This window comes from Symphodus melops (assembly GCF_947650265.1).
Source record: "Symphodus melops genome assembly, chromosome: 18".
In the NCBI taxonomy this organism is placed as follows: domain Eukaryota; kingdom Metazoa; phylum Chordata; class Actinopteri; order Labriformes; family Labridae; genus Symphodus; species Symphodus melops.
This window is the reverse complement of record NC_136708.1, coordinates 10,356,849-10,384,693: the sequence shown is the minus strand read 5'-3', so window position 1 is coordinate 10,384,693 and position 27,845 is coordinate 10,356,849. Positions and strand designations below refer to the sequence as shown.

At 41.5% G+C, this 27,845-nt stretch overlaps 2 protein-coding genes and 1 long non-coding RNA gene across 6 annotated transcripts in view; 2 read left to right on the top strand and 1 right to left on the bottom strand.

The window, feature by feature from the left end:
• Positions 1-17,593, top strand: part of LOC306839477 (triple functional domain protein) — a 77,417-nt gene extending 59,824 nt beyond the window's left edge. For 2 of the 4 annotated variants that reach the window (XM_079368204.1, XM_079368203.1), the window contains exons 35-63: positions 768-797; positions 1,998-2,140; positions 2,650-2,749; positions 2,914-3,157; positions 3,293-3,400; positions 3,759-3,952; positions 4,059-4,229; positions 7,045-7,140; positions 7,364-7,512; positions 7,607-7,673; positions 7,913-8,016; positions 8,104-8,173; positions 8,286-8,375; positions 8,475-8,567; positions 8,759-8,809; positions 8,996-9,073; positions 9,458-9,649; positions 10,523-10,703; positions 10,842-11,102; positions 11,193-11,701; positions 12,559-12,806; positions 13,190-13,331; positions 13,433-13,460; positions 13,626-13,788; positions 14,050-14,171; positions 14,264-14,342; positions 14,509-14,709; positions 14,828-14,966; positions 15,854-17,593. In XM_079368204.1, the coding sequence (XP_079224330.1) occupies positions 768-797; positions 1,998-2,140; positions 2,650-2,749; positions 2,914-3,157; positions 3,293-3,400; positions 3,759-3,952; positions 4,059-4,229; positions 7,045-7,140; positions 7,364-7,512; positions 7,607-7,673; positions 7,913-8,016; positions 8,104-8,173; positions 8,286-8,375; positions 8,475-8,567; positions 8,759-8,809; positions 8,996-9,073; positions 9,458-9,649; positions 10,523-10,703; positions 10,842-11,102; positions 11,193-11,701; positions 12,559-12,806; positions 13,190-13,331; positions 13,433-13,460; positions 13,626-13,788; positions 14,050-14,171; positions 14,264-14,342; positions 14,509-14,709; positions 14,828-14,966; positions 15,854-16,408 (4,608 nt within the window). In that variant the 3' untranslated portion in view covers positions 16,409-17,593. The remainder of the gene's footprint in view (positions 1-767; positions 798-1,997; positions 2,141-2,649; positions 2,750-2,913; positions 3,158-3,292; positions 3,401-3,758; positions 3,953-4,058; positions 4,230-7,044; positions 7,141-7,363; positions 7,513-7,606; positions 7,674-7,912; positions 8,017-8,103; positions 8,174-8,285; positions 8,376-8,474; positions 8,568-8,758; positions 8,810-8,995; positions 9,074-9,457; positions 9,650-10,522; positions 10,704-10,841; positions 11,103-11,192; positions 11,702-12,558; positions 12,807-13,189; positions 13,332-13,432; positions 13,461-13,625; positions 13,789-14,049; positions 14,172-14,263; positions 14,343-14,508; positions 14,710-14,827; positions 14,967-15,853) is intronic. The other 2 variants (XM_079368205.1, XM_079368206.1) reach the window with 2 other exon arrangements.
• A 6,168-nt stretch (positions 17,594-23,761) lies between these two features.
• LOC306839485 (uncharacterized protein) lies at positions 23,762-26,241 on the bottom strand. Its single transcript, XM_079368216.1, has 2 exons — positions 26,123-26,241; positions 23,762-25,338 (listed from the first exon to the last, which is right to left on the bottom strand). Exons 1-2 carry the CDS (start codon positions 26,148-26,150, stop codon positions 24,629-24,631), a joined length of 738 nt encoding a protein of 245 aa, XP_079224342.1. The 5' UTR covers positions 26,151-26,241; the 3' UTR covers positions 23,762-24,628.
• LOC306839491 lies at positions 25,257-26,315 on the top strand. Its single transcript, XR_013781204.1, has 2 exons — positions 25,257-25,345; positions 26,131-26,315. It is a non-coding gene; the product is annotated as an uncharacterized lncRNA (long non-coding RNA).
• Positions 26,316-27,845: the final 1,530 nt, after the last annotated feature.

Sequence of the window (27,845 nt, the reverse complement as noted above, 5' to 3'; positions counted from 1 at the left end):
TTCGAGGTGGCCAAAAATCTCCCTTTAGTCACAGCTTTCTCAATTGTACGTCCTTCTCTCTTTCTGTCGACCTCTGTTTCTGCTTTAGTCCATCTTTCAACAAACACAGGCACATTTGTATATCTGGGGCTGTGTTTTATTTTGTTTTTTTTGTTGTTTTTTTTGTGGATGTTTGTATCTCTAATTCTCTCTGTGGGCTGACATGCTTCCACCAACGCTGCTGACACTGATTTGAACCCCTTAACGCCCACAATCCTCCATCTTGGCTCTGTGCCACTTTATTGAAGTGACGAGGAGCCATCTTTCTGTACCAGAAAAATACACTTCATAATGCTTTGAATGCCATTGTAGAAGTAGGATATAACAATGTATTTAGATCTTTGGGTGGATTTTTATTGCCTCTGTTTTCCTGTCCCGGATGGATAGAGATTTGTGTCAGCAGTTGGAAAAGCATGAATCCTAACGCGTTAAACTCTGAACATTAAACATGTTTAGAACATGTCAAATAGCACACTAACCACTGAAAAGCAGTCGTGTGGTGATGTATACTGTTAAACAAGTGTCTCTTTACTAACTACACATCCTCTCTTCCTCACACACACGCTCACACCTTTACAATATGCTTAACATTCAATTGGCCTACAGTCATCTGTTAAGGCAACTGATCAGTGTTGTTTGTGTCTATCCTGTCAAAGCATAACAAATTGTCATGTACATCTTTTAAACCAAACCAGTGAAATTCTCTATTTTATATTTTAAATTCAAAGCTAAGTCAGGGATCCAAACACGGAGCGATGGTGAGTACAAACTATCCTACAACACAGCCCTCAGCCACTTCCCACAAGTCTGAAACACACACACGCTTCTTATCCTCTCTTCTTCTTGAACAGAATCTTTCGAGGGTTATATAATGGCAAAGAGAAGAGTGCGAGCCAAGACAAAAGCCCAACTTCTCTGTGCCAAAAACTGGGAGGCTGAAAGATTACATCGTGAACTGTTCTTGAGCGTTGAATCCCAACTTGCTGCTGTAACAGTTGTCAGGGGATAAATGGGAAACGGTGTTTAAGCTCGCAGTCTGAAAAGAGTTGGATGTAACACCTGAAAACTTTTGATACAATTTAGAGTTCATGACAACTGATTAGCAAGCGAGAAGAGAAGTCTAAATAGTAAGTGTAGCTAACAGATGTGTATAAATGGCTGAGCTAGACGGCTACACGGAAATGTCAGTGCGTTTTAGTTGCACAATAAGAAGCCGAGATCATCAGTGTGTGACGAAGACGACAACAAAAGCACTTTGCAAGCTCAAGTCCATTTACCTTTAACCATTAGTTAGCTAAAAGGAGATTTTGATTATGCTAACATTATGATGATATGACAGCTAAACTGTCCTCATTGATAAATCAAGTATAAATAACAACATGCCAGAAAATCCTTGTCAGTTGTATTACATTGTTATAATTGGCAGCTGTAACTGACAAACCTTTAAAAAGGTTGAACAAAGGTCGCTTTAAGAAATGTAAATAAAAAGTTCAAGTAAGGAGTGCACATTTGGTTGAATTATTGAAACTGACCAAAGTGGTCTCAGCTAATCAAAAGAAGACGCATAGACAAACAGAAAAATGAGCATGGTGAGAAAGTTGCTGAAGATTATTCAGACTCTTCCCAGTCGAGTTATAAATTCAATCCAAACTGAACCAAACACTGACACTTCATTATGCAAGTGTCAACATTAATCATGAATTGGTGCTTTAATCAGAAATAATCAAATTGGTGACGTGAGAGGGCTTTAAGGGTGTTGCTGTAAACACATTTGAGGCCCTGCTTGACTGGGCTCTTATAACATTCAATCTATCAGAAAGATTCCTTCAGTTGATAAGAGAAGACGAGAAGTCGTTCAGACTTGTGTGAAACACAGAGTGAAACAAGAATTCCAAGGGAAGCTCGTTTCCTCGCAGCTTTTGACTTCCTCAACTTGTTCCACTCTTCGTCGGTAACAGGCGTCGAGCATAGAGAACAAGCAGGACTGGATCAAACACATCAGGGAGGTAATCCAGGAGCGCACCATTCACCTGAGAGGAGCACTGAAGGAGCCTATTCATATCCCCAAAGCAACCACAGCAAAGCACCACAAGGGACGAAGGTAAGTGTGACATAATAATAATAACACATTTTATTTGTAGTGCTACAAGTAGGCCTACCATAAAACCATTAAAACAATAGCAAACGTCTATTATGACTGGAGAGAGAGTCATCTGCTATGACTGGACGTCCCAGGTTCACTTCCTGTGGATTTTCCAAAGTAAAAGAGAGATTTGAAGCCTTCTTACCATAATAGAACTATTCCATTTGCCGTGTTTTTATCTCTTTAATTGTATATGTACTTTTATTTTGAAACATGCTGCTGTTTATTCTAGGCCTTGTAGAGTAAATCAATGTAGTGCCCTGTTATAGAACTGTTCTGGAAGATTTTTGCCACTACCGTGCACCTTACATGTTCCTTCTTTTTATGTTTGCTGCTGCCATTATAAGTAATGGAAAAACTCAATGAAAACATTTAATTAAAAAATAAAAGAGAGATTACCGGTAGTTGGTACTAAATCCCTTTCACACACACTTCCATCTTGTATTGATCATGTGTGTTTCGATCAGGGATGGAGAGGACCTGGACAGTCAGGGTGAAGGCAGCAGCCAACCAGACACCATCTCTCTGGCATCCAGGACTTCACAAAACACACTGGACAGTGACAAGGTCAGCCAACACCCAAACACACACGCACACACACACACACACACACACACACACACACACACACACACACACACACGACTAGGACTGGCGCCCTCGCCACACGTTTTTCTGAACAAAAAACTTTCCCTGAAGCAGAATCACAAAGATAATCCTTTCTCCCTCAGCTCTCCGGTGGCTGCGAACTCACCGTGGTGATCCACGACTTCATGGCCAGCAACAGCAACGAGCTGACTGTGCGTCGCTGTCAGACAGTGGAGGTACTGGAGCGCTGCCATGAAAGGCCGGACTGGTGCCTTGTTAGGACCACAGATCGTTCCCCTGCCATGGAGGGTCTGGTGCCCTGCTCCATGCTCTGCATCGCCCACTCCAGGTCATCCATGGAGATGGAGGGCATCTTCAACCACAAAGGTAAGATTCACTGGAGCATTTGGTCACTTTCAAGGATTTCATGCACACAAGGTTACAGAAGTAAGGTTTAGGTTCTTGTGGTTATACTGCATCAAAAAGCCAATTCTAAACCATCACATCCTTTTGTCTTCACAGACACTTTGTCAGTGTGCAGCAATGACTCCATCATGCCTGGCTCGTCTGCCACGCTCCAGCCAGGGCACGGCCTCAGCTCCCACACCTCGCCAGGCCCTAAACGACCAGGTATTGTCACCTGTCATACTGGCTCTTTTACCGACTCTCTGACATGTCATTAAAACGTAAAAAAAAACATTTTTAAAAAGCTTGTTACATCAGGTGTCCTAAAAAAGAAAAAATCTGCAGATAAGTACAGCTACTTCTTGAGTGAGTGTATCGAGGTGTTTTCAAATGTAAAATATCACATTTTGGCACGGAGAGCTGATTGTTCTGTAATGGTCCTCTATTTGAAGGAGGTCACCTGTTGTCCTTGGCAGAGAGGTTTAAATGTAAGAGTCGAAAAGAGGTTTGCTTTTCGTGCTTTAAATAATCCTCCCCATGCAGAGGCAAACTGAGTTTGGTGTGTTTGGCGGATTTTTTCAAGGTAACACCCTTCGGAAGTGGCTGACCAGCCCAGTGCGTCGGCTAAGCAGCGGCAAGGCAGACGGCCACGTGAAGAAACTGGCACACAAACACAAGAAGAGTCGTGACATAAGGAAGAGCGGGGAGATGACGATGGGCTCCCAGAAAGACTCGGACGACAGCGCTGCAACTCCTCAGGACGAGACAGTGGAGGAGGTGGGCGGACGCACGACATCTCAAACGATACGCTCTCGACTGAGCGGTGCGGTCATTTATCGCGAACTCGCCTCACCTTCTCCACCACTGTGCGTGTGTTTTGCAGAGGGTTCGCAATGAGGGATTGTCCAGCGGCACATTGTCGAAGTCCAGCTCTTCAGGGATGCAGAGCTGCGGAGAGGAGGAGGGAGAGGAGGGAGCCGACTCTGTGCCTCTGCCTCCGCCCATGGCCATCCAGCAGCACAGCCTGCTGCAGCCGGACTCACAGGACGACAAGGTGAGTGAGGAGGGGGGGGGGGGGGGGGTCAGAAGAGGGTCAGGGGCAGATAGGCAAAGAGGATGAGCAGAAGAGGAGAGGGGACTTAAGGAGTGACCGAATACATGATTTGGGACGGGGACATAAACTGCATTCAACTTTGATTCTGATGCTCCAAAGTGACTTCAGGGTATTTCATTTAAATTTAAGAAGAAAAAAAAAGAAGAACTTTCATCCTTTTTGTTTGAAATATGTCAAGACAAGTAACATAATAATTTTCATGATGACCATGAAAGCTAGGAGACAAATACTTTCACTGTTATGTACTGTATTTGTGAGGTCTTTCCGTCTGATTTGTCGAAGACAAAATTCAGTTTGTTTCTATAAATTTTACTGAATTATTTTAATTCAGGATTTTAAAGCCATTTCTTTATTCACCTTATAAACGAAGTTTTTTTTTTTTTTTTGTCATGTGATAGCTGATATTAAATGGAGCCACCGTTCTTCCAGTCCTGTTTCACAGAGTCTCTAGAAGATGTCTCTCTCTTTACAGCTTTGTCGAGACAGTACTATGATGTTTTTGTCCCTTCTGCTACAGAAGAAAACTTACAGTATATTAGTGACTTGAACTATTTCACCAAGATGGTCGAAGTTTGAAAAGGATTGAGAGTTCATTTCAAACAAGCTTCCTCCCTGAGGTGGAAAAAAAAAAGCAGCTCCCTATATGAGTGTGAACGTCTATGATTCATGTTCTACTCTGGTTCTCTTCCTCCTCATTGCTCTTATGCTTCTTAGTCGTTGTAGGTGACTTTTCTCTCATTTCTCCCACGTTTCTGAAAAAGGGCATTTCCTGACACGGTTTAAAGTGACTCTTTACTTTCTGTTATGCATAACATTTGATCTCGGCATGCTGCATCAAATTTTCTCTTCTGTTCCAAAGCAGAAAAGTGATGAAACATTTCAGGCACGCTAAGTCTCCTTCCTCAATAAAAGTGGAGACTCCTCTGACACTAATTTCTTTTTCTCTTTTGTTTTGTTTCCTGGTTGTATCATTTACTGTTTGCCATACTGTAGCATTATCTTGATTTATGTCCTGTCTTTGCTTTGTCTCAGTTTCCATACCTCTCCATCTGAAATGCCCTGTTTTTCCCCCTCTGTCTCTCGCCTCAGTTCTTCAAACCTCTCTTTATCCCCCCCCTCTCTTCAGCTCTAAATGCTCCTCGCTAAAGGCTTTCTTCTTCCGTTTCTGCATCAATGTATAGGTTGAGCTGAAATGAAGTTAGCAGCTTTAGAATTAGATTTCTTACTTTAAAGTTAAACATTTTTCTTACCTCCAGAAGTCACTCTTCCTAACTTTTCTATCGTTTCTGAACTCACTTTAAACCTTCCTGCTTTTCATGGAGCAGAACTTTTCCTTACTTCCATTTTTTTATACCCTTAAATTGACTTGCGCTTCCTGCCGCCTCTACAACAAAACCACTTTAATGCAGACTACCGTGGCTGATAACTGTACATGAAAATGTCGGAGAGAAAAGAGAGGAGGATGCATGCGGCTCTTTGAACAGAGGGAATTGTTAAGGTGCTGCCTGCCAGTGTTAGTGCAGATCGGATTTCTTCTTTTGCTTTGCCTCGAGCCTGTCGGAACAACATAAGACTTCAAATGTTTTTTTTCTGCATGTTTATCCTTCACAGAATGGGAAGAGGTTGGTTGCTATGTGAAGTTACTAAAAGTTCCCATATCATAAAAAGAGTACAGTCTGTAAGATTCTGTCAGCTGAGGGATCCCCCCCTCCCCCCCTCCCTCCAGGATGATAATCTGAATGTGAGCCACACTGAGGGGAAAATTCAAAAGCCCTCTTGTTCCCATCACCCTCCAAACTCCCTCCCTCACCCACCCTGCTCGCTCGTCCTCATCTCCCTTTTACCCTCTGTGCGTTAACCTCATTAACCATGCGAGTAATTGGCATCTCTAAACGCTGGCGAGGCCAGAAGGGCACACAGCCTCACCCAGATTCCTAATTGGGGAAAGTCTTGAAGCACAGCACAGCAAGGGTGAGAGTCTCCTCAACTGTATATACATACATTTACCTTTTTCTTTCTTGTTCTGTTAGCATCCTTTGTTTTCTTTAACGGCTGTTCGCCATCACCTCAGAGAGCAAGTGAAATATCTCAAACATCAATTCAGTAACTTTTTACCCCCAAAAGCTCCATCTCCATTTTCTTCTCTTTTTTTTCTGAATACTTTTTTTTTTTTTTTTTTACCATATCTTTTTTTGGTCACCCAAACTTTCAGTTTTAACTTCTCATTTATTTAAAATCACTTTGATTTACTTCTCCTTTTCACTTCCTTCTTTTTTTGGATCTGGCTTCCAGTTACAGCATTGAACGATCAGCACTTTTCACAAAGTCATCAATCACTCAAGTAACTAAACCAAATTGTAATGACTGAACCAAATCTTGGTCATGACCTTAAACCATAAACTAATACTACGCTATAGCTTTCCATTTTTTTTTTTTTCCAATCACACGTGGGTACACACACACACACACACACACACCCACACACACACACACACACACACACACACGGGTTTAATGGCCTGGAAACATTTATGTTAAATAATTGTTAAAAAGTATTCATTGTCTATTGTTGAGATAAAAGAACTCTTGTTAGCAAGCTTAACTAAAAGAAGTTATGATAATATCTGGTGAATTCAAACACCACTATCTATCATGTAAGAAAAGCTGAACTGGCACCAGCTGAAGTGTTTGTACTGTATGCTTTATCCACTTCTAATGCTCTGTTTGTCCCCCTTTAATCTGTGTCATTATTCAGACCTCTTCCCGTCTGTCAGTCCGTCCGTCCAGTTCAGAGACGCCCAGTGCTGCTGAGTTGGTGAGCGCCATCGAGGAGCTGGTCAAAAGCAAGATGGTAGGAGACGGGAGTGCACTGAAATGAATGCATTAGGCACGAGCTGACTGCCTGCAGATGTCTACATATACATACATGAATCTCATTGAGTCAACGTAATGTTTGCAAAGCAGGGGATTTAATATTCCCTCTATTTCGCCCTTTGAATCCCGCAGACTTTTGGCCATGTTTGCGCGCTCTCGTTCCCTTACTTCGGTTTATTTTCTGCTCCTCTCGTGTGCAGGCTTTGGAGGACAGACCCAGCTCACTGTCGGTAGAACAGGGGGACAGCAGCTCCCCTTCCTTCAACCCGTCTGACAACTCCCTCCTCTCCTCGTCCTCCCCAATGGAAGAGATGGACGAACGCAGGACCAGCGCTCTCAAGTATAGACAGTATGTCTGATTTGTCTCACAAATACAACTAGTTTTTGTTTTTTTTACTATATTTCTGAATTTTAACTTGATGTCTGTTTCCTCGTTGCTATAGTCTCATTCTGCTGGAGTTGGTGGAGTCGGAGAGAAATTATGTGAGAGACCTGGGCCTAGTGGTGGAGGTGAGTGCATCTTTTATGAGCTGCTTATTTTTTGTTATTTTTGAATATGGTGGTTTATCTGTTTCTCATCGAAGTGAATCTATGATACATTTATAGTATTTATCGTAGTCTGTAATACTTGCATATTGTGATATTGAATCATTTTAAACGACACTAAAATACATCAAATATACAGTATTTGCTCACAGACTCCCTGTTTGCAAATTTGTGTTGATTCAAATGTGTGTCTGCATCATCAGGGCTACATGAGCCGGATGAAGGAGGAGGGTGTCCCTGATGACATGAAAGGAAAAGACAAAATAGTTTTTGGAAACATCCATCAGATCTACGACTGGCACAGAGAGTATGTGGAAAATGTGTGAGTTTATCCTGTCCGGATTGTCTTGTGCAGTCTCTTACCTCCTCGTTCTTGGTTTTCTGTCTCGTTCAGCTTCTTTCTCGTAGAGTTGGAGAAATGTTTGGAGGACCCTGACAGACTGGGACAACTCATTCTCAAACAGGTTTGTCCACCGTGAATTTCCAACTTCTTCTTATTTAAAAATAGGTTGGGTTTTTTTGTTTTTTTTCTCAACACTACATGTTGTTGTTTGTGTTTGTCGTTGTTGCATGAAGGAGCGGAGACTCAACATGTACGTGGTGTACTGTCAAAACAAGCCCAAGTCGGAGCACGTCGTCTCAGAGTACATCGACACCTACTTCGAGGTACAGAAACTATATTTTTTCACCCCAAGACACACCAGGTACTACAAAGCTCAACCTTAGGATCAGCCTTTTAACTAACTCTGACTTTTTCTATTGTAGGACCTGAAGCAGCAGCTGGGACACCGGCAGCAGATCACAGAGCTGCTCAACAGACCAGTCTCCAGGATCATGAGATACCAGTTGATACTCAAGGTTGGTCAGTCTACTGAACAGCAGAGGGTGCTAGGGCTTAAACTTATTGTATCCATCTCATTTTTTAGAACCGCCTTCTTAATACATTAACTTACTTTCACTATCTGCTTACTTAAATATTTACGCAATACAACTTACATTCATATCAAGAAAATGTAAATATTTGAGTGGATTGTTTTTTGCTGTCACAGGCATTCCTGAAGCAGTCTCAAAAAGCTGGGCAGGAGTCTATGGAGTTGGAGGTAAGATAATGAGTTTATTTTTACTTTCTCTTTGGCAGTTTAAATGTGTTTGTTTCCCGTGCCAATAAAGTCCCTTTGAATTATTGGATGAATAATGATAATGAAAAATGATATATTGCTTTTGAAAGTACGAAAGACATTTTAAGCTACCCTGTTAACCTTCTTTGTATTTTCTGACTCTTACAGAAAGCAGTGGAGGTCATGGGCATCGTGCCAAAAAGGTGTAACGATATGATGAATGTTGGCCGGCTTCAAGGATTTGACGTAAGAAATCAGGCTGCATTTCAAAACACTCATCAACACAGCACACTCTTCACAGCCTGTTTCCTGAAATGATAAATGGGTTTAGAAGAGTATGTTTACACCACATCAACACAGAAGTGAATGGGTTAATGTGCTTCATAAGAGAAGCTCTAACCAGCTAACAGTGCAACTCCATTCAGGCACAGATGTAGCAGCAGGAGCAATTCAGGGCCTAACTATGTTCCCAAGGAAACAGGACACAGAAGCTGGGACTCAAATCTCCAACCTTCAAACTTGAACGATGACAGAGCCACAGTTACAGACAGAAACTCTCTCACATCACTTAATTTGCCTCCAAAATCTACGAAAGTGACTTTCACATTTCCATCCTTTTTCTCCCTCCAGGGGAAGATCGTGGCTCAGGGCCGCCTTTTGTTGCAGGACACATTCATGGTGTCTGACCCCGAGGGCAGCCTGCTTGGCCGGATGAAGGACATGAGAGTCTTTCTGTTTGAGCAGATGGTCATCTTTAGCGAGCCCCTTGACAAGAAGAAAGGTTTCTCTTTGCCAGGCTTCCTCTACAAAAACAGCATCAAGGTACCAGAGTTGCAACACATGCAAGTGCATGTATGAGCATTATGCTACGTCACACCTGATTTGAGCGTGTTCCAGTTAAAAGTCAGAAAAAAACATGGACACCTCCAGCAGGGCCTTTGTGTTGTTAGCTAATACAAGACGATATCAACGCACGACGTGATAGTTTGTTTGTGCACAAAAATACGATAACACGTCTGCAGATAGAACTTTTCTGATGACGTTTTAAATGCTGGCGACTTGGAATTTCCAACTTCTGAGACCAAATGGAACGTAGCATCTTTACATCATCAGTGAGGCCCAGTGGAAATAAGGGCGTGTGAAGAGCAAGCTGAAAAAAAGGCCTTTAGCTCCCTCTGGTGGAGAAACTGAAATCTGTGAAATATGAATTTGTTTTAACTACAGTAGGAATGTCACGTTGCACAGGATTCAGTACTATTAGAGCTTCAGTTTTTAAGTTATTGTCGACTGGTTTAGACAAACTTTTTGTAGGTAGTCTTTTCAGTCCAAGAAGGACAAAAGATAGGAAAAGATATTGCTTGGATTTAATACTGAAATTGCTTAATGATGCTGTTACTTTGGAATTCTCTCAATGATACTCCAATAACAGTTCTTTGTCATTCAATATAAATAGAAATAATTTGCTAAAACTTTGGACTCACCTGGTGTCCTTTGTGGAATTTTGTAGAAAATTAAGAAGAATATAAAAAACGATGTTAACCACGTCCTTACTGGATCCACTTGTTTTAGCTTTGTCATTGTACAAAGAGCCAGGCAGGAAGAATGAGAGTACAGATACACATAGTAATGAAAGTTCAGTTCTAATTAATACAGAAATAGATAATGGAATGTTATCCACACTTTCTTTTGGCACAGGTCAGCTGTTTGGGTCTAGAGGAGGACGTTGAAGGGGATCCCTGCAAGTTCATTCTCACTTCCCGATCGGCAAACAGCAGCGTAGAGTCCTTTGTGCTCCACTCATCACACCCAGGGGTGCGTGAGGTCTGGACCCTTCAGATAGGCCAGATACTCGAGAGCCAACTCAATTTCCTCAACGGTAAGGTCATTTACACACACACATACACACACACACACACACACAACCACAGCCATGCATACGAGCACAGAGGATTAGTGTTAGAGAAGCTAACATTCGCAACATGGCCACCCTCATCTCTTTTGTACCTTATGACAGCTCTGACTTCACCAATAGAATATCAGAGGAACCATGTGGGGGCCAGTGGTGGGTCATGTGTGGCCAGCCTGGGAGCTCCGGCTGGAAGCAGCAGTACTCCTCCTCTTGGAGTCGGAGGTTGTAGCTCCCAGGGTGGTGCCGTCCCTTCAGGACCCCAGGGTGCATCCCGTCGTCCATCCAGGATCCCCCAGCCCTCCCGTCTGCCCCAACCCCTACGCCACCATCCCGGGGCCGACCCCGATGGCCCCAGCAAGATGTCAGGTATGAAAGATCTATCTGTTTTTTTTGTGTGAAATTGGTTTGAATAGCAAAACGGCAAATGTGATTGAGCTTTACTCACTTATGATCTAGGTTCGTCCCCTTGTCCTGTTCCTCCTCCCCAACTGCCTCCAGGGGGTAGCCCACAGGGCAAGCGTCCCTTCCAGACCCCAGAAGACCAAGCACAGGCCCCCGCCCCTGCCAGTGCTGTAGCCCCTATTCCCCGTGCCACAGTTGGGCCCATGCCCTCAACACCCACTTCCAAACCACGGCCAGGAGCCGTGTCCCCTATGGCCACGCCTTTGGCCACGCCTGCCTTTGGCAAAGAGGGCCTTCCTCCTCCCCCTCCCAGTCCAGGCCAGAAGTCTGGATCAGGATTCTGGAGCTCCATGCCAGGCTCCCCAGCCAGCCGGCCTGGCTCATTCACCTTTCCGGGGGAGGCAGGAGAGACTCCAGTCCGTCAGAACTCAAACCAGATCCAGACAGGCTCTGGATCTGGGAACCAGTCCCACAGACACTCCACGCACAGCAAGGAAGCCGACCGCATGAGTACATGTTCATCGGCCAGTGAGCAGTCCATTCAGTCCACCCAGAGTAACGGGGTAAGACTACTACTTCCTGCCCAGAACAGCACTTACTAACACAGAGGCAGAAGGAGGTCTGCTCTGTCTGCCTGCTGTCTTCTGATCTGCTGCAGCCAGCTCTACTAATCTGTCCCCTACTACGCATCTCTGAAAAACCTTCACTGCTCTTCAACATCATCTTCTCTGGCTTTAGGTCATTTTTCTGAAGACAATCTTTTACAAATATTTCCTCTGTCAACATGTTTCCAGATTCAAAACCTCACTAGTGGAACTAAATCAGCGCTTCAGAGACTCGCTCTCTAAATTTCTGACTCTTATGTTAGCTTGTACTAACACCTGACTTCCTCCTGGCCGTCCTTCACTTCCTGCTGTCTTCATGGTGTGTCACTGAAACCTACTTTCCTGCAACTAACCTCTGACGTTTGTGGGTCGCCTACAAATGTACTCGAAAGAAGTCCTCTCATTCAACTTAACATTTCTTGTCTTTGACTTGAGCGGCAGAGCAAAGACGAGTGAAAAAAAGAACTCTTCAACTTTTCCCCGCCTCTCTTTGTTCAGCTCTTTTTTGTTGTTGTTGTTTTGTCAATTATGAAATAACAAATCACTGTTTTTCACTCTTTGACTTTATTCTAATCCTTTCTGAAGACTTTATCAAGGAAGTCATCGATTATCTTTTCTGGTGTTTGTTTTCTGCTTTGACATGGTCTTTCACCACTTCTCACCTGAAGCATAATTACACATGCAGTTCAAAGTGGCAAATTCAAAGTTAATCCCAAAAGTGTTTAAATGTAGAGTTTGAAACGTAAAGTACAAAGAGACATTGTGACGAGGTGCTCAGCATTCTAAAATGTTTACGATTTGTCCCTGTGCTGCAGAGTGAAAGTAGCAGCAGCAGTAGCGTATCCACCATGTTGGTGACCCAGGACTACATGGCCGTGAAGGAGGATGAAATCAGCGTTATTCAGGGCGAGGTGGTCCAGATCTTGGCCAGCAACCAGCAAAACATGTTCCTGGTTTTCAGGGCAGCGACTGAGCAGGGCCCCGCCGCCGAGGGCTGGATCCCCGGTTTTGTGCTTGGACACACCTCATCCATAATCCCCGACTGTCCTGAGGGAACCATCAAGTAAGAACTCAAAGACTTATTAGAGAATAATCACAATTAATGTCAGCCACAAAGCAGTTTTTATTCTATTCAGTTCTGCGGCTTTCTATCAATAAGAATCATTCGTCTGTTTTATACAATTATTATTCATGAAAACATGATATGACGAGGTGAATAAACTTTGTTATTAGATCAATACAATGAACCATACTGTACATATCACTTCAGATATCGGGTGTCTCAGATGCAGCTAACATTCATCCACATTAGGGTTTGGGAGTTTTCAGCTCAAAATATTCCCCAAACACAACGTTAGTTTTCAACAAGGTAGCTCGATCCCACGTGTGTCACCGCCTCGCTCAGTTGACTCTGATTTGATTCGATGCGTTTTTCGTGTCCCCTAGTCGGAAGTCTTCATCCTGGCACACGTCCCTGCGCATCCGTAAAAAATCTGAGAAAAAGGAGAAGGAGGCAAAGAAAGAGAGCAAGCTGGAAAACGGTTACAGGAAATCCAGAGACAGCCTGGCTAATAAAGTTTCTGTAAAGGTGAGAGGAGCAGCTTTTCTAAGAAAACAACTCGACATCATGACGCTTCTGCAGCGTGCTGCGTTCTTTGATCTAATGGCAATCCTTTTCCTTTTTTTCAGCTTCTAAATCCAAACTACATCTATGATGGTAAGTGTTACTTAGTTGTTTGTTTTTGCAAACATCAATAACCAATAAAAAGCTTTTTTTTTTTTTATTTGTTTTATTTAAATTACTATTGATTGTTGTCGTGATGACTTTTGGCACTCATTAATGACTTCAACAGGAATTAAACTTCAGTCCGTCCTGTTTCAGTTCCCCCAGAGTTCCTTGCGCCTCTGACTGATGTGACATGCGACAACGGAGAGAGCGTCACGCTGAGGTGTAAGGTTTGTGGTCGACCCCGGGCGTCCGTCACCTGGAAAGGGCCCAACCAGAGCAACCTCAGCAACAACGGACACTTCAGCATCACCTACAGGTAAGAGCACATGGGCAGGTTTAACCACTGTGAGGAAAAAATGTTTTATATTTTATGAGAAATGTAGCGAAAATCACAAACTGCGGTTCAGATCGTGTTTTTAGTTGATTCGATTTCCTGTGCGGTTTGTCTGTCACGTGTTTCTTTCAGCGCAGTTGACTGGTTTTTACCAGTTAGCAGAACTGTCACTGATAAATGAGATCAATGTTGAAATGTGATCTCAATGAACGTGTTTTTTTTGTTTGTTTTTGTTTTTTTTAGTGATACTGGCGAGGCAACACTGAGGATTATTGGCGTCGCCTCTGAGGACGATGGCGTTTACACCTGTGTCGCCACAAACGAGCTGGGCAGCGTAGCGTCATCAGCTAGCCTCAGAGTGTTGGGTAAGAGAGCCACTGGATGACGTCAGACGACACCAGGACGCGCAGGTGCTCGGTTTGGACATTCATCGATTTTGTTGTTTTCTTCTTTACAGCCATGTCCAGCGATGGGATCAGAGTGAGCTGGAAGGACAACTTTGAGTCACACTTCACTGAGGTGGTTGAACTGGGCAGGTAACAGACTCACCATTATACCTAATTCATCTGTGATACTCCAATTTTGGTACAGTTACAAGAGAAGGGACATCTCCATATGGCCAATTGAAGAGTTTTTTTTTTTTTTAACTTGCCTTTAAAAGCTTACCACACCTTTAACATCTGGAGTCCTCTCTTTCCCCAGGGGTCGTTTCTCTGTTGTGAAGCGCTGTGACCAGCGGGGCACCAAGCGTACAGTGGCGGTCAAACACGTGAACAAGAAGCTGATGAGACGGGACATGGTGACTCAGGAACTCAATCTGCTCCAGAGACTCCAACACCCCCACATAGTCAGTCTGATAGACACATATGAAACCCCCGCCAGCTACGCCCTCGTCATGGAGATGTGAGTTGTAGAAGGAAACTCAAAAACATACGTGCTAGCATTAGCATTAGCTTCGTAAATCCTGAGGAAACCCCCTCCGTCTCCCCTTCTGACGTGTTATTGTGATTTCTCGCTTCAGGGCCGACCAAGGTCGTCTCCTGGACTACATTGTCAGCTGGGGGAATCTGACGGAGGAGAAAGTGGCCTGTTACCTTCGCCACATCTTAGAAGCTTTACACTACCTTCACAACAGCAGGATTGTACATTTGGATGTGAAGGTAAGTCAGCTGGATGTAGTTTTTATTCCTGTGCTTGTTCATACATGCATCTAAAGTTGGTCTTCATGGTGAGGTCAGAACACGTGTTTCCAGACTTAAAGGCATCAACCTGATTTTACATCCTACTTTTCTCTTCAATACTTAAAGATGTTAGGTTGTCTACATATCAACAGTGTTAGGTTTTTTGATACCACGTTCTTTAAAATTATATTATCTCCCTTATGGCAAAGAACTCGCATTTTAAAATACCACAGTTTATGAAAAACAGATTTTCTTGTCAGATCTTTAACGCGTCGCTGCCGCGAGTGAGAGGCAGCGAGCAGCAGTGGTTGAGTTGACGTAGCGATGAGGCTGTAAATGTTACGCTCAAAAGAACTTAGTAATAGGGCCAAACCTTCACACAAATTAGCAGGAAGGAAGCCGCGCCTTCATCCTGTCTGTCCTGTGTGTGTGTGTGTGTGTGTGTGTGTGTGTGTGTGTGTGTGTGTGTGTGTGTGTGTGTGTGTGTGTGTGTGTGTGTGTGTGTGTGTGTGTGTGTGTGTGTGTGTGTGTGTGTGTGTGTGTGTGTGTGTGTGTGTGTGTGTGTGTGTGTGTGTGTGTGTGTGTGTGTCATAGGACAGAGGGAACTCTCTCCGCATATCCAGACACAACCACACTCATTTTTTTTTTTTAAAAAGAATAAAAATGACCCGATTTAAGTGCATAGGAGTTCTTTTTTCTTTGTTGCCATGGTTTCCGAACAATGCTCAGTGTCTTTATTAGTGTCGTATTGAAGTTTAAAATTGCAACTTGCAACTAAGTGATGGTTTGACTGCACTAATAATGGATGAAGCTTCTGACTCCTCCCATGGCAACACTAATGGTGCCTGTGTCCTTTCTGTTTCCAGCCTGAGAACATGCTCGTGACCGGCACCAGTGGCCAGCCTATAGTCAAACTCACCGACTTTGGTGATGCTGTCCAGCTCAACAGCGCCCACTACGTTCACCCTCTGCTGGGCAGCCCTGAGTTTGCCTCCCCTGAGTTGGTCCTTGGGGAGCCGGTGTCGTTGAACTCTGACATGTGGAGTCTGGGAGTGGTGACCTACGTGCTGCTGAGCGGTGCCTCCCCTTTCCTCGATGAGAGTGCAGAGGAGACCTGCCTGAACATCTGCCAGTTAGACTTCAGCTTCCCCAGGGATTACTTCCAGGGCGTCAGCCAGGAAGCTCGGGACTTCATCTGTCTGCTCCTTAGAGCTGACCCGGGCAGGAGGCCTCCTGCTGGGCTCTGTCTTCAGGAGCCGTGGCTGCAGGTCAGTACGGCTGAAGGCAGGGCCAGAGCAGAGGGCTGCCTGGACACGTCTCGCCTCATCTCCTTCATAGACCGGAGGAAACATCAGACCGATGCCCGCGCCATGGGAGGAGTCAGAAGCTTCATCCAAAGTCGCCTTCAGCCCCAACTTTAAAGGATAGGATATCCAAACTTCAACTCCTCCTGCCTTCTATCTGATCACAGCAGACAAAAGCAGGAAAATCAAGACTTCCTTCACAGTTTGTTGTCGAGCACTGAGGCTTTATGGACTACAGGTTAAACGAAAAGAACAAATGCTGATTCTCTCCTCCTTTACAGAATGCTGATCGGTAGTCCTTTCCCAATATTAAATCGAGACCTGTCGAGGTCCTAAACCAATCAGGTCGCTAGAGAACAGAATTCTCTCCAATCACGTAAATTATTGGATGCCCTTGTCTACTGCTGCTTGCTGGTTTCAACTCAAAAGATTTTGTAGTTAAATGAACAAATATATAAAAAAAAAAAAATGAAGTAATTTATTTTCCTTTGCAAGAGTTAAACTTGATTATAAAGAGCCAACTGATTCAACCTTGACACCACTGCATCGCGGCGTGTGATGCTAACACCCCCCCCCCCCTCTTGTTGCTAGAGGGACACAGATGTTGTATGTTTTTTGCTCTTTTACACTAAAACTGCAACTCAAAGACTTTTGAGAAGCAGCTCTTTCTTATAGAAACAATGTAAAAGAAAACGTCTGTCTCTATGTTTCAAAAACTTCAAAAAAAAACTTCAAAAAAAAACCTCTAGAAAATGCTTATCGGTTGAAAGTTGCTGTGCCACTTTGGACTCTGTAGACACACAGACAGTAACTTTATTGAGACATTTATACATCCAATCAGAGCTTTTTGATGGCAGCGCTTATATAATGTACCTTATCTAAGATACCATGATGACCATGTTGCAAGTAACAATGCTGCACTGTCCCACTCTGAGAAGAAACAATAGACATCCATGTTTGCTTTTTCTAGAACAAAACTTGTGTTGCGCAGATATGAGATGTTTAAGCCTTACCATGTATATAAACTTCAGCTTTCTTTCCTCTGACATTCACATTGGACTCCTGCTTTGGATGGCAGGAGATCAAACTGTCCCAGCCTCTTTGGCAGCAGTGACTGCCAAACTCTATGGGAGTGAATTCGGAGAGAGGGAGACAAATGACTGTAAATGCACTCATTGTATGTTATGTTTGATTATCATGTGCAATGTTGCGGCTTTAACATTTTATGCAACTATTTATGAAGACATCTGTTGTATCTGTAATAAATCTAGAGAAAAGCATGTACTTGGTACTGCAAGCACTGCTGGTAGTTTGTGTTTATTTGATCTTTGAGTGTTACGACTTCCAGGCCAGGTGAAAGGTCACATCTACAATCATTATGCTTTGATCAAACTCATTCAACACGTCTTGCAGTGTATGCCTTTGTAGTATTGGTACACCAAAGTTTCGCTCGCTTTATAGAACTTAATAATCTGTTTAATTGTGATTATGGTTCACTTGACTTAGTTAGGTATTCTATGACCATGTGAAAGGATTGTTTACACAAGTTCAACTCGGTAGTCGAGGACGTTTCATGCGGTCTGTCGTGCTCCTCATAACAACGGCGAGAAAGTTTCATTTGGTGAATCGAGTTTGAGATTTTGAACATCATTCAGTAAATGCTGTTCTGATTTTCTGTACAGATACTTGTTGCCAAAACATTTATGAATAAACTCCTTTTCCTTATGAAAAAAATAAACCATCCTGAAACAGTGAATACGTAATGGATATTAGTCCGACACGTTTCCTGTCCTGCAAATGTATAAGAACAGGACAGCAACAATTAAGCACACTCATCCAGTGCAGGGTCTAGACATGTTGCATTCAAACTATTATTTCCACATAACAGAGGACCACACCCTCTGCTACCTTTTGTTTTATTTATTTGAAAGGTGTGACACGGCCATGAAAGACACTTGGACTGTATACCTCAGTTTAGGGTTTTTTTTATCATCGTTTGTCCTTTTTTTTTTTTGTCATGTTTGTTTCCAATTCCTTTTGTTTCATGTTTGTTTTGGGGTTTTTTACGTTCATTTTTTATCTGCATGTATATTTCTTTGTACAGATCATATATATTTTCTTTTGTAAATATTTAAATTCTGCCATCAGTTCTTTGAAAATTAAACACAATGAAATCATGTTCCCACGTTCAACCTTTTGATTCTTAACCATTTGTTCCTTTTATAATTTATCAGTCTTAGGTTTAACTGAAGTTCCCTATAAGTAAAAATGAAACGTTCATTGGCACCTACTGTGGCTTGAATGTGTCTCCATACACCAAGAAGAGAGCTAACTTTTGCTCGACTATTTGACCAGACGCTCTTCAAAGGTAAAATTGGCTGCGCTTAATTCATTCCCTTATTTTTCTCCTATGAATACTCACTGGCTAATTATCTTCATTTCTCCTTCAGAGATGTCTCATGGACTGTTCCAAGCTGTTCACTGGAAACATTTTGGTACATGGGATCAATTAACCTAGTGGAAAGTCAGTTGGTAGATGTAGCAGATGCTACAGTCCTTGTTAAATTGGCCACACTTAAGACTCGACCTTAAATGAATGTCTTCCCCACCCTCTGTCTTCCCCTTTGTGGTTTCTTTTAGTTTTCTCTGACTTTCTGCAGAGGCTCTGTATAGTGTTTAGCAGCATAATCGTATAAGATGCTATAAATACTTAGCCTTCCTCATCCAACCACATTCTCTTTCCAGCTCTGAATAAGTCAATATGAGATCTAGAGTTTATGATTCCATTTCAATACTGTAAGCAGTTTTGCTCATTTCTTTATGTTGGTCTATCTTTTAGCTTAAGCTTTAGAGTAGAGCACTACCTAGGTTTCCCTTCTTTCAAAGTTTGATACAGATGTACGCATCATGCTACTTTATAATAGGGTGCATATTGTAGGCCTATTTCTTACATTTGATTGTTAGTATTAGTGACTCTAAAGACTGAGCTTCTTAAGCTCATTGAAGACACTAACCATTGGTAAAGAAATGTTCACATGTCAACACAGGAGAGGCTCAGCCACTTTAATGATAAATTAATTCTCAACCACTCTTCTTTTGATTCTAATAAGCTGTGAGAGGCATTTTCCCACAAACTCCTCACATGGTTGTCAAACTTGTGGAAGCCAGTACCGAGGAAAAATAACAAAAAGGTTTCAGAATGTTCCTCTGTACTCTCCTTTTGATCATCCCTCAGATTATTGCACGTTGCTTCATGCTGTACAGAAACAATAATAACATGCAGTTAATGCAAAAAAAATAAATAAAAGAATAATAATAATCATGGGCCTCATTCACTAACAGTGCATATGCTCAAAAATGTGCTTGACCGTGCATATGGACGTTTGAAGCATCTATCTATTCTTACTGGAATTTATCCTACTGGATTTTGAAGCAGACCATGCATAGCACCCATGATTGACCAGTTTTCTGGTAAAATGTTAACACATACACTCTTTACTAAATGCACAACATTAAAAATACATTCAACAAAAAATGTTTATATAAACATATTTTTTTGTTTTTGAAAAGACAAGAATAAAAACGTAAATTAACTAATGTATTGACTAAATGTATTAAGTAATCATGAGATGTTTGCCTTTGAATCCTTTCATCTAAAATCTTAAATGTAATTGTTGACCACTCCCACTAATACTGCCATGAACTATAACTTCTGTTATCAAAACCAGCTGATTAATTGGAGTCTATATAGAAGCATGAAGGGAACATACAGTATACTGTATGATTGTGATTTACGTCACACTTCAGAAGAGAGCGCATCAGGTGGTCACAACGTGTTTGAAGATTGAAGAGTGACTGATCAGCTGCTTCTGATTGCCAATGCACTTAGAACTGCAACTGCACCTTATTATGTTGTCTTATTTGTATCCTTCTATGACTGCTTCTTTGATGAAAAGAATACACAGGATTTAATGAGCCCTTCGCAGTTTCACTGTACCGGCCGTGTGTAAGCACATTCACCAACCAGACTACCATGATCTTTCTCAACTGACCAAAAGCTAAAAACAGTCTCTTACGCAGTCATTCTGTTGTTTCAGTGCAAACGCTGCAACACGCACTTCAGTGTGATCAGTGCGTGTTCATGCGGCTCGTTTTATGACATAAACAATAATTAGAAAACACATTATTTATATCAGTGTTCGGCTTAACTGTAGTTAAGCAAAAAAAAAACAAAAGAGAGAGAGATACCTTTGGATGTTGTTAAGTGTGTTAAGAATTTCTCTCCATAAATAAATTCGTATCACAAACATTAACGTGAGCGATCAAAGTCATCATATCATCTTGTTTGAATGTTGTGTTTTGAACAGTTCCTCATTTATCCGAAAATGTGAGCGAAATGAATATAGATAAAGCGTACCTATACAGTCTTTACATTTAAACCGACTTCAGATTTGTACACCAACACTGACACTGACAAACCAGCAGAGGGCGCAGCGTCTCCCAGTCTTAGAGAAAGGAAAGCTGTAAGCCTCTGTTGATGGTTTTAACTGCACAGCAACATCATCAACACTGAATCTGTTTGTTTTTTTACACTTCCTACAAGGTTTTTTATCTTGTCCTGTTTTTTTTATTTACTAACTTTGGGCTATGATGTTATGAACCTGCTTCCACATTTCTTCTATCCATCCCAGCCTCCATTATTTGCATCAACAAAAAAATAGGTTTTCTATCAGACAATTTAAGGTTGAATATCCAGGGGGTTTTTTGTTCGGTTTTTGTAAAAAGTTGACACACAACACAAAATCAGTTTACCAACCTTCTCATTAACGGTTGTCATGAAAGGTATGAGACTACAATGTTTCCCTAAAGAGAAACACACATCTATTTATTATCATAGTGCTTTTTCATTAGTTGTATTATATGTATGTTAATCTGAGATTTAGTGTGTTTACCTTTTTTTCCCCCTCACCTTCTATCCAACACTTGTGTTATCATTTTTCTTCATAGGACATCCAGATCACACGTCACCTTAGTTGTCTTTGCATATTACAAAAGAAAACAAACCATGCCTTATTTCACCTACTTTTTATGTGATTTTATTGGTGTTACAAAAAAATGTTTCAACCTTTACTGTTTATATTCTGTCGTCTTTGTCCCAATGCACCTTGTTTGTTGTCTCGTTAACAGTCAATGTTGTACTTTAAAAATGTTATCGTTTTTTATGTATTAAAAAAATACAAATATTTTATGCATATTTTATTTCAAGCAGCACTTTTACAGTGCTGGTTTTGCCAAAATATGGGCATGTTTTTATATACACACTTATTTAATGATGAGTTACACTCTATTAAACGTAGTATATTTATATGGCTGATACTCAGGCAGTAAACACTGATGTTTTTTTTATGTTTAGGGTGAGAGAGAAGAAAACGTAGTAATTCCAGCTGCCAAACCCTCTCAAGCTGTCTCAGTTGGAGTACAAGTTCTTAAACGTTGGACCGGTGGCTGAGAGGAGGATGAAGGACAAAATCACAGCCATCCTGAACAACTCCTCTGACCCTCTCCATGATGAGCAGTTCATCCTCCCCCAGGTGCAAAACGGAGCATTTCAGGCGCTCCTTTGTGCCTACCTCTATCTGACTGCACAACAGCAGTGGATCGTACAGTCTGTCTTCATCATGAACATCACTGCCATGATGAACACTTCATCATGCATGGCAAAACGCCTGACCTTGTTGATGAACAGAGGCTTTGACTGTTGCATAAATACACATCAAACTTATTGAACCGTAACCAAATGATTCAACATCACACACTTTAATGTTGCACTTATAATATTTTCTTTATTTGGTTATTTTTAAATGAAAATCAAAATTCAACAAACTTAAACCTTACATTATGATAAATTCATGTAAGGTCTCAAACAGTATCAGGTTTCTGAAGGAAGGATGATACTACTGCACTAGGTGAAGAAATATTTAATAAATAATAACTTCTGAATACAGAGGTGTAAAGTAACAAATGACATTTACTCACGTTAGAGTAACTGAGTCGTTTTTTGTATAGACTACTTTTAATTTTTGAAGTAGTTTTTAAAATATGTACTTTTACTTTGACCGAAGTAGGTTTTCTGTTCAATATTATTTGCTACATTTTAAATCACATCTGTTACTGAGTAAAATAAAGAGACCTACTATGAACGATTTCTAAGACGAGAGACAGAGAGACTCTTTTCTTGGCTCCGTGCTCCTTCAGCTAATGCAGGCCGAGTAATCACCTCCATCACAGCAGGTCTACCTGCTGAAGGTGTGTTTAAACTGAATCTTTTGTCTTTATTATTATTATTATTATTAATGTCTTTATTTAGTTTTTGTCAATGGTATGGAAAAGAACATGTTTATTTGAACAGATGAATCTTTGTAAAGACTGTACTTCAATTAAAAAAGAAACTTTGAGATTTAAATCCTGCTTTTGCATCTTTTTTGCACAGGAGAGGTGTGTTGTTAAAAAAAAGTAACTTTTACTGAAAGTACATTTTCATCTCGCCACTTTTTACTTTTACTTGAGTTCATGTTTAAACTGGTACTTTTACCTGTACTTAAGTAAAATTTGATTAAAGTAACAATACTTTTACTTGAGCAGAATATGTTAGTACTCTTTACACATCTGTCTATATAAAATTGCAGGAAACTGTTTGAGTGTGTAAAACAGTATAACCTATAGTGACAAAGACATTTCTTTTCACTGTAATGTCTCTCTAATTGTTTCGGACTCTCTGATGGACAGTGAGGAGAATCTCAAACAGACCAGCATGAAGGAAGCTGCTGGAAACAAACGCCGTCTATGCTGGTCGTGCCGAGGCGTTCCTCATCGATGGGCTGCAGGCTGCAGAGGGTGGTGCTGGGGGTGGAGGGGGTGGGGGGGTGGGGGGGGGGTTGGGGGGGGGGCAGGAGCCATGAAGTCATAGGGTTCATGGTTACAGTCAGCTGCTCCACCGAGGACTCCTGCCCTGTGAGACAGAAATACAAACAGTAAATAAGAGTGAACAGAACCTTTAACATTGGATATAATGTTATAACTGCCTTCCAAGAATTAAATGATTTAGCCGATAATAAACATCATACACATATTAAGAGTTAGTTTGACCTTATCCTAACTTTATGCTGCTAATTCTACTATTGTAGTCTCAGTGAGGGGATTACTTACTTTGACGACTGAAACGAGAGGCAACACCCGCTCTCCAGCTGATCCTGTAGTCATCCATCCTTCTCGTCCGGTCTGGGATTTAAATATCTTCTCTTGATGAGGATGTCTTCATTCTCCTCGTCGGCCTTTTGGTCCAAACAAAACCCCATAAAGATCCGACAGAGTTAGTCGGACAGATAATAATGAAAAACATGTTTAGAAGTGCAAGAAATGAACTCAGACATGTTTTAAAATACAACTCTTATCAGACCACAGAGAAAGATATATTGATCAATCAATCTTTATTTGTATAGCATCAATTTATAGCAATTTATAGCAGGTGTTATCTCGAGACACTTTACAAAAAGCAGGTAAAGGACCTTACTCTTTGTCTGTTAACATTAACAAAAGATAGATAGATAGATACTTTATTGATCACGAGGGAAATTCAAGTTTTTAAAACTTTTTTTTTTCTCGATAGAGCAGGTAACAAGACCATGCTCATCGTTATGTTTACAAAAAGCAGGTAAAGGACCTTACTTATGGCTATATTACAAGAGCCCAGATTAATCCATCATAGTGTGGCAAGAAAAAACTTCCTTTTAACAGGCAGAAATCTTCAGCTCATGACGGAACAGCCATCTGCTAAACTGTGCTGGGCTTGAAATGGGATGGGGGAGATGGGATAAGATGCAGAAAGAAGGGTAGGATAGGACAGGATAGGATAGGATGGGGGGGGGGAAAGGTTGTTTGGGCAGGCCATCCTCATCAACAGTCCCGAGGAACCTAAGAGAGCTCAGGAGCTCCCAGAAAATTAGAGGTTAGTAACTATTTGAAATGCATTTGTGTTCACGCTGTTAAGAATTGTGAACTTACCTCTGGTTCAGCTATCTACAGCTTCAATAATACAATCAAATCGTAAGGCAGCCAGGTATTAATTCAAACCTGGTGCTAGATATACCACCTGAGTGATCTCCAACCACATTAAATACTTGGGAAATTAATCGATAAACGCTGTCGCCTGGGGAAAGAGTCACAATGGATGAGTTTGGAGTTTTTGCAGTTTTTGGAGTTCATTGTCTGACTTAAAAGTTTCTGGGACTCTTCAGTCTCACTGGAGACAACATTTGTATTCTTGTATGTGCAAGAATTTCAGTCCGAGTCGCTGTCTTCCACAGGAGCCTGCCAGAATCTTCTTAGTGTAGAGGTGCTGAGTCTGGAGGTGAAAGGCTGCTCATCGTTCACGTCTTCGGAACCCCTCCTCTGCCTCTTCGCACCGTCCTGTGCTGCAGCACTCGCCTCCGTGATGCTCTTCAAGGAGGGGCCCAGGCCTGAGGTGGATGGAGGCGACTCTTCTGGACCAGCGGAGGTCGAAGGACCAGCAGGGATAGGCGGTCCAGCAGGAGGACGAGCAGGAATGGGCGGCCCGGCGGGGGCTGGTGGATATGCTGGAAGGAGCTGCTGCAGGAGAGGGCAGCAAGGTCTGAAGTCTTCATCTTCATCCTCTTCTTCTTCATCTTCATCCTCTTCTTCATCTTCATCCTTTTCTTCTTCATCTTCATCCTCTTCTTCTTCGTACATGGACTCGTACCCGGAGTCTTCACTCTCAGAGCCGTCAGAGCCGTCAGTCCAGTCGCTGCTGTGATCCGTTTCTTCATCTTCATCCTCGTCCAGCGGGCGTCCGATGTCTTCATCCATCTCGTCCTCTCTGACATCGCCGTCCACGATGTGTAGGATGTCCTCGTCGATGACTGGGGGAATGCCAGCCCCAGCCTCACCTGCTAAAAGAAACCCATACTCAACTGCTTCCACGTCAGGGATGAAGAGGGCTGGGACATCATCGACATCGGGGAAGCCACCTCCTGTGAGGTCAGAAAACACAACGGTGAGGTGGAAAATCCCAAGGGTTTACAAACAATTCACTTTTCCTTTAAACAATCTTTGTATGTAACCAAATAATCAACCAAAATAAAAGTGAAGTAATGGAGAGGCTTTTTTCAAGAGTGGCCTGTTCAAAGCTACATCAGATATTGTGCAGCTATTGACTTGGCTATGAGTACTTTACAAGGACTAGTTTCTATAAAAACTAAAGATACAATAAATCAAGCTTCAACAGTCCAAACAATCGAACAAGATCCCAATCTACACAGAAGAACGTGCTTCTGTTTGTTTACACAGCACATGCGTCATCACGTCCTGGCGTTCCATCATAATTTGTTCCATCGTCTCCATGGTGCACAAGAAAGACACATTTTTAGCATTTTTCGATTTTCTGCTCATGTCGTAATATCGTATGCTGACCTTTTCTTATGTCGATGCTAATTTTAAGAAAATGAAATGCTCTAAAACCAAAACAACATTGTTTAAACCACTTTAAGTGTTAGGTTATTTCCTCTGCTTTTTTCCCTTAACAACAACCTCAACAAGTGTTTTACAAGGTCGCATCTACTTGTGAAAGTTTATTTCTAATTTAGTTAGGGTTTTTTTCGCACACAGGACCAATAACACGGTGTGAATTACTTTTAAAGTAAAAGTTACAGTGATTTCTGAATTAATAAAGCATTAAAACGTTGTATAGAGGATGTTAAATGCATGATTAGGTAGGTAATTGATAAATTAGGCTGCATAAAAAGATTGATGTCTTACCTAAAAAGAAGTTGAGACGGGCATCCATGACTGGTCTGCTAAAGGCCAATTATAGACTCTTCGGCTTCCTCCTAGAGATGAACTTTCCCAAAAGTTTGTTGAAGTTTTGTAGAAGTTCTCTTGAGCGCTTTTCAAAGGTTAGTTTCACAGCTGAGATTTTGCAGGTCAACTCGTTCAAAGTTCAAGTGCAAAAGGGGAGAGTTCCACGGCCTTATAACCTTGGTTGGACGTTTCCATGACGATTGGTGAGGCGCGCGTGCGTGTGTCCGTTCGTCTGTGCGTGTGTGTGCAGGCATAAGAAGAGAAATATATATATATTTTTTTTTAATTATTGTATCATTTATCACTATTTGTTTATAATTTTCCTTATATTAGGGGTATCTTACCGAATTAGTTCAAAGTGCAGTCAAAACAACTATTAGTATTCCGACATGGATTTTTACTGAGGTTATATTATGATCTGTTTAAAGCCAGGGCATTAACTGAGATAGTAATACGATAAATAAATATAAAAAAAACCAACATAATTTATTGGTTACTGCCTATTTTTTTAGATGGTGTATTTTAAAAGATATTTATGATTAAGTTTAGACAGAGACTTATATTTATAGTGGGTTTAATTTTCAAATTAAAAAATCTGCTCAAAAATCATGTCCCTACCAAAACAAGAGTTTTATAGGCTTGGCTGAGCCTAGATTGAAGCCACACCCGTACATTTTTAACCAGTAAGTAACATTGCATTTCTGTCTCCCATGGCTGCATGATAAGTAAAGAATTCCAAAAGTTTCTGTTCCAAACATTTGTAAAGTTACAAACAGTGTGTAACCTTAAAAATTGTCACTACCAAACACATATTCTCTTCAATTATGTAAAGTTCTTCAGCTTTTATGCAAAATATTATGGTTTCACGAGTACACAACTATTTAAAGATGTGTTTGCTAGCCATGTGCTTGCTAGCATTATTTAGTTATGCTCAAAACTACAAATTGTCACTGCTGAAACAGTCATTACCAAAACATATGATAATGTTTGGATAGTGACATGATCATTCTGTTGTGACAAAATGAAATGGCAAGTAATTGAATCCTATCATTCGGACATAATTGCGTTCACAAACTTTTAATACAAGTTATTGTCTTCAAGAATCATCATTTTTTATTTAATCTGTTTAAAGCAAATAAGCATGTTTGTTAATGTACTGCTGGTTTCTACCTGTAATTTTAGAGTTCAGGGAGAAAGAATCAAGACACCAACATGCCAAAACCAAATTAAAAAAAATGGAGAAGAAAAGTTGAGCGAATACAGAAAAAGAGAAGGGCAAAGACGCGTAACAACTGAAAATCAGAAAAATTAGCAGATGGTTAAGGCAACAAAGAAAGAGAGGAGGTCACTGTGACAAAAACTGTTAAAAGTTTTGAGTCTTGCCCAGAGCACCTGTTGGAAGATTTGGAGAGCGAAATGAAAGCCAAAGTGTGCAAGCACCTCTTCAACATCCATCATCATTACACAATCCTTGCACAGATCTCTGACAGATGATGAAGCTATTCTTCACATTGACTATGCAGAAAACTGGCTGTGCAAAAATGTTTAGTCAATTTTGGAGCATCACACAGGCAGACAACACTGCACAATGCTGTTGTGTACACCACAGATGGTACATTGACTTCCTGTGCCTTGTCACCTTCCATGAAGCTTGATCCTCTTGCTATTTGGGCTCAGCCTG

What these genes read in the sequence shown, in the direction of transcription:
- LOC306839485 (XM_079368216.1), bottom strand. Translation starts at nt 26,150, where the DNA reads ATGGATGCCCGTCTCAACTTCTTTTTAG. An exon ending in CCGTCTCAACTTCTTTTTAG is followed by an intron (nt 25,339 to 26,122) that starts GTAAGACATCAA and finishes CTGACCTCACAG; the next exon opens with GAGGTGGCTTCCCCGATGTC.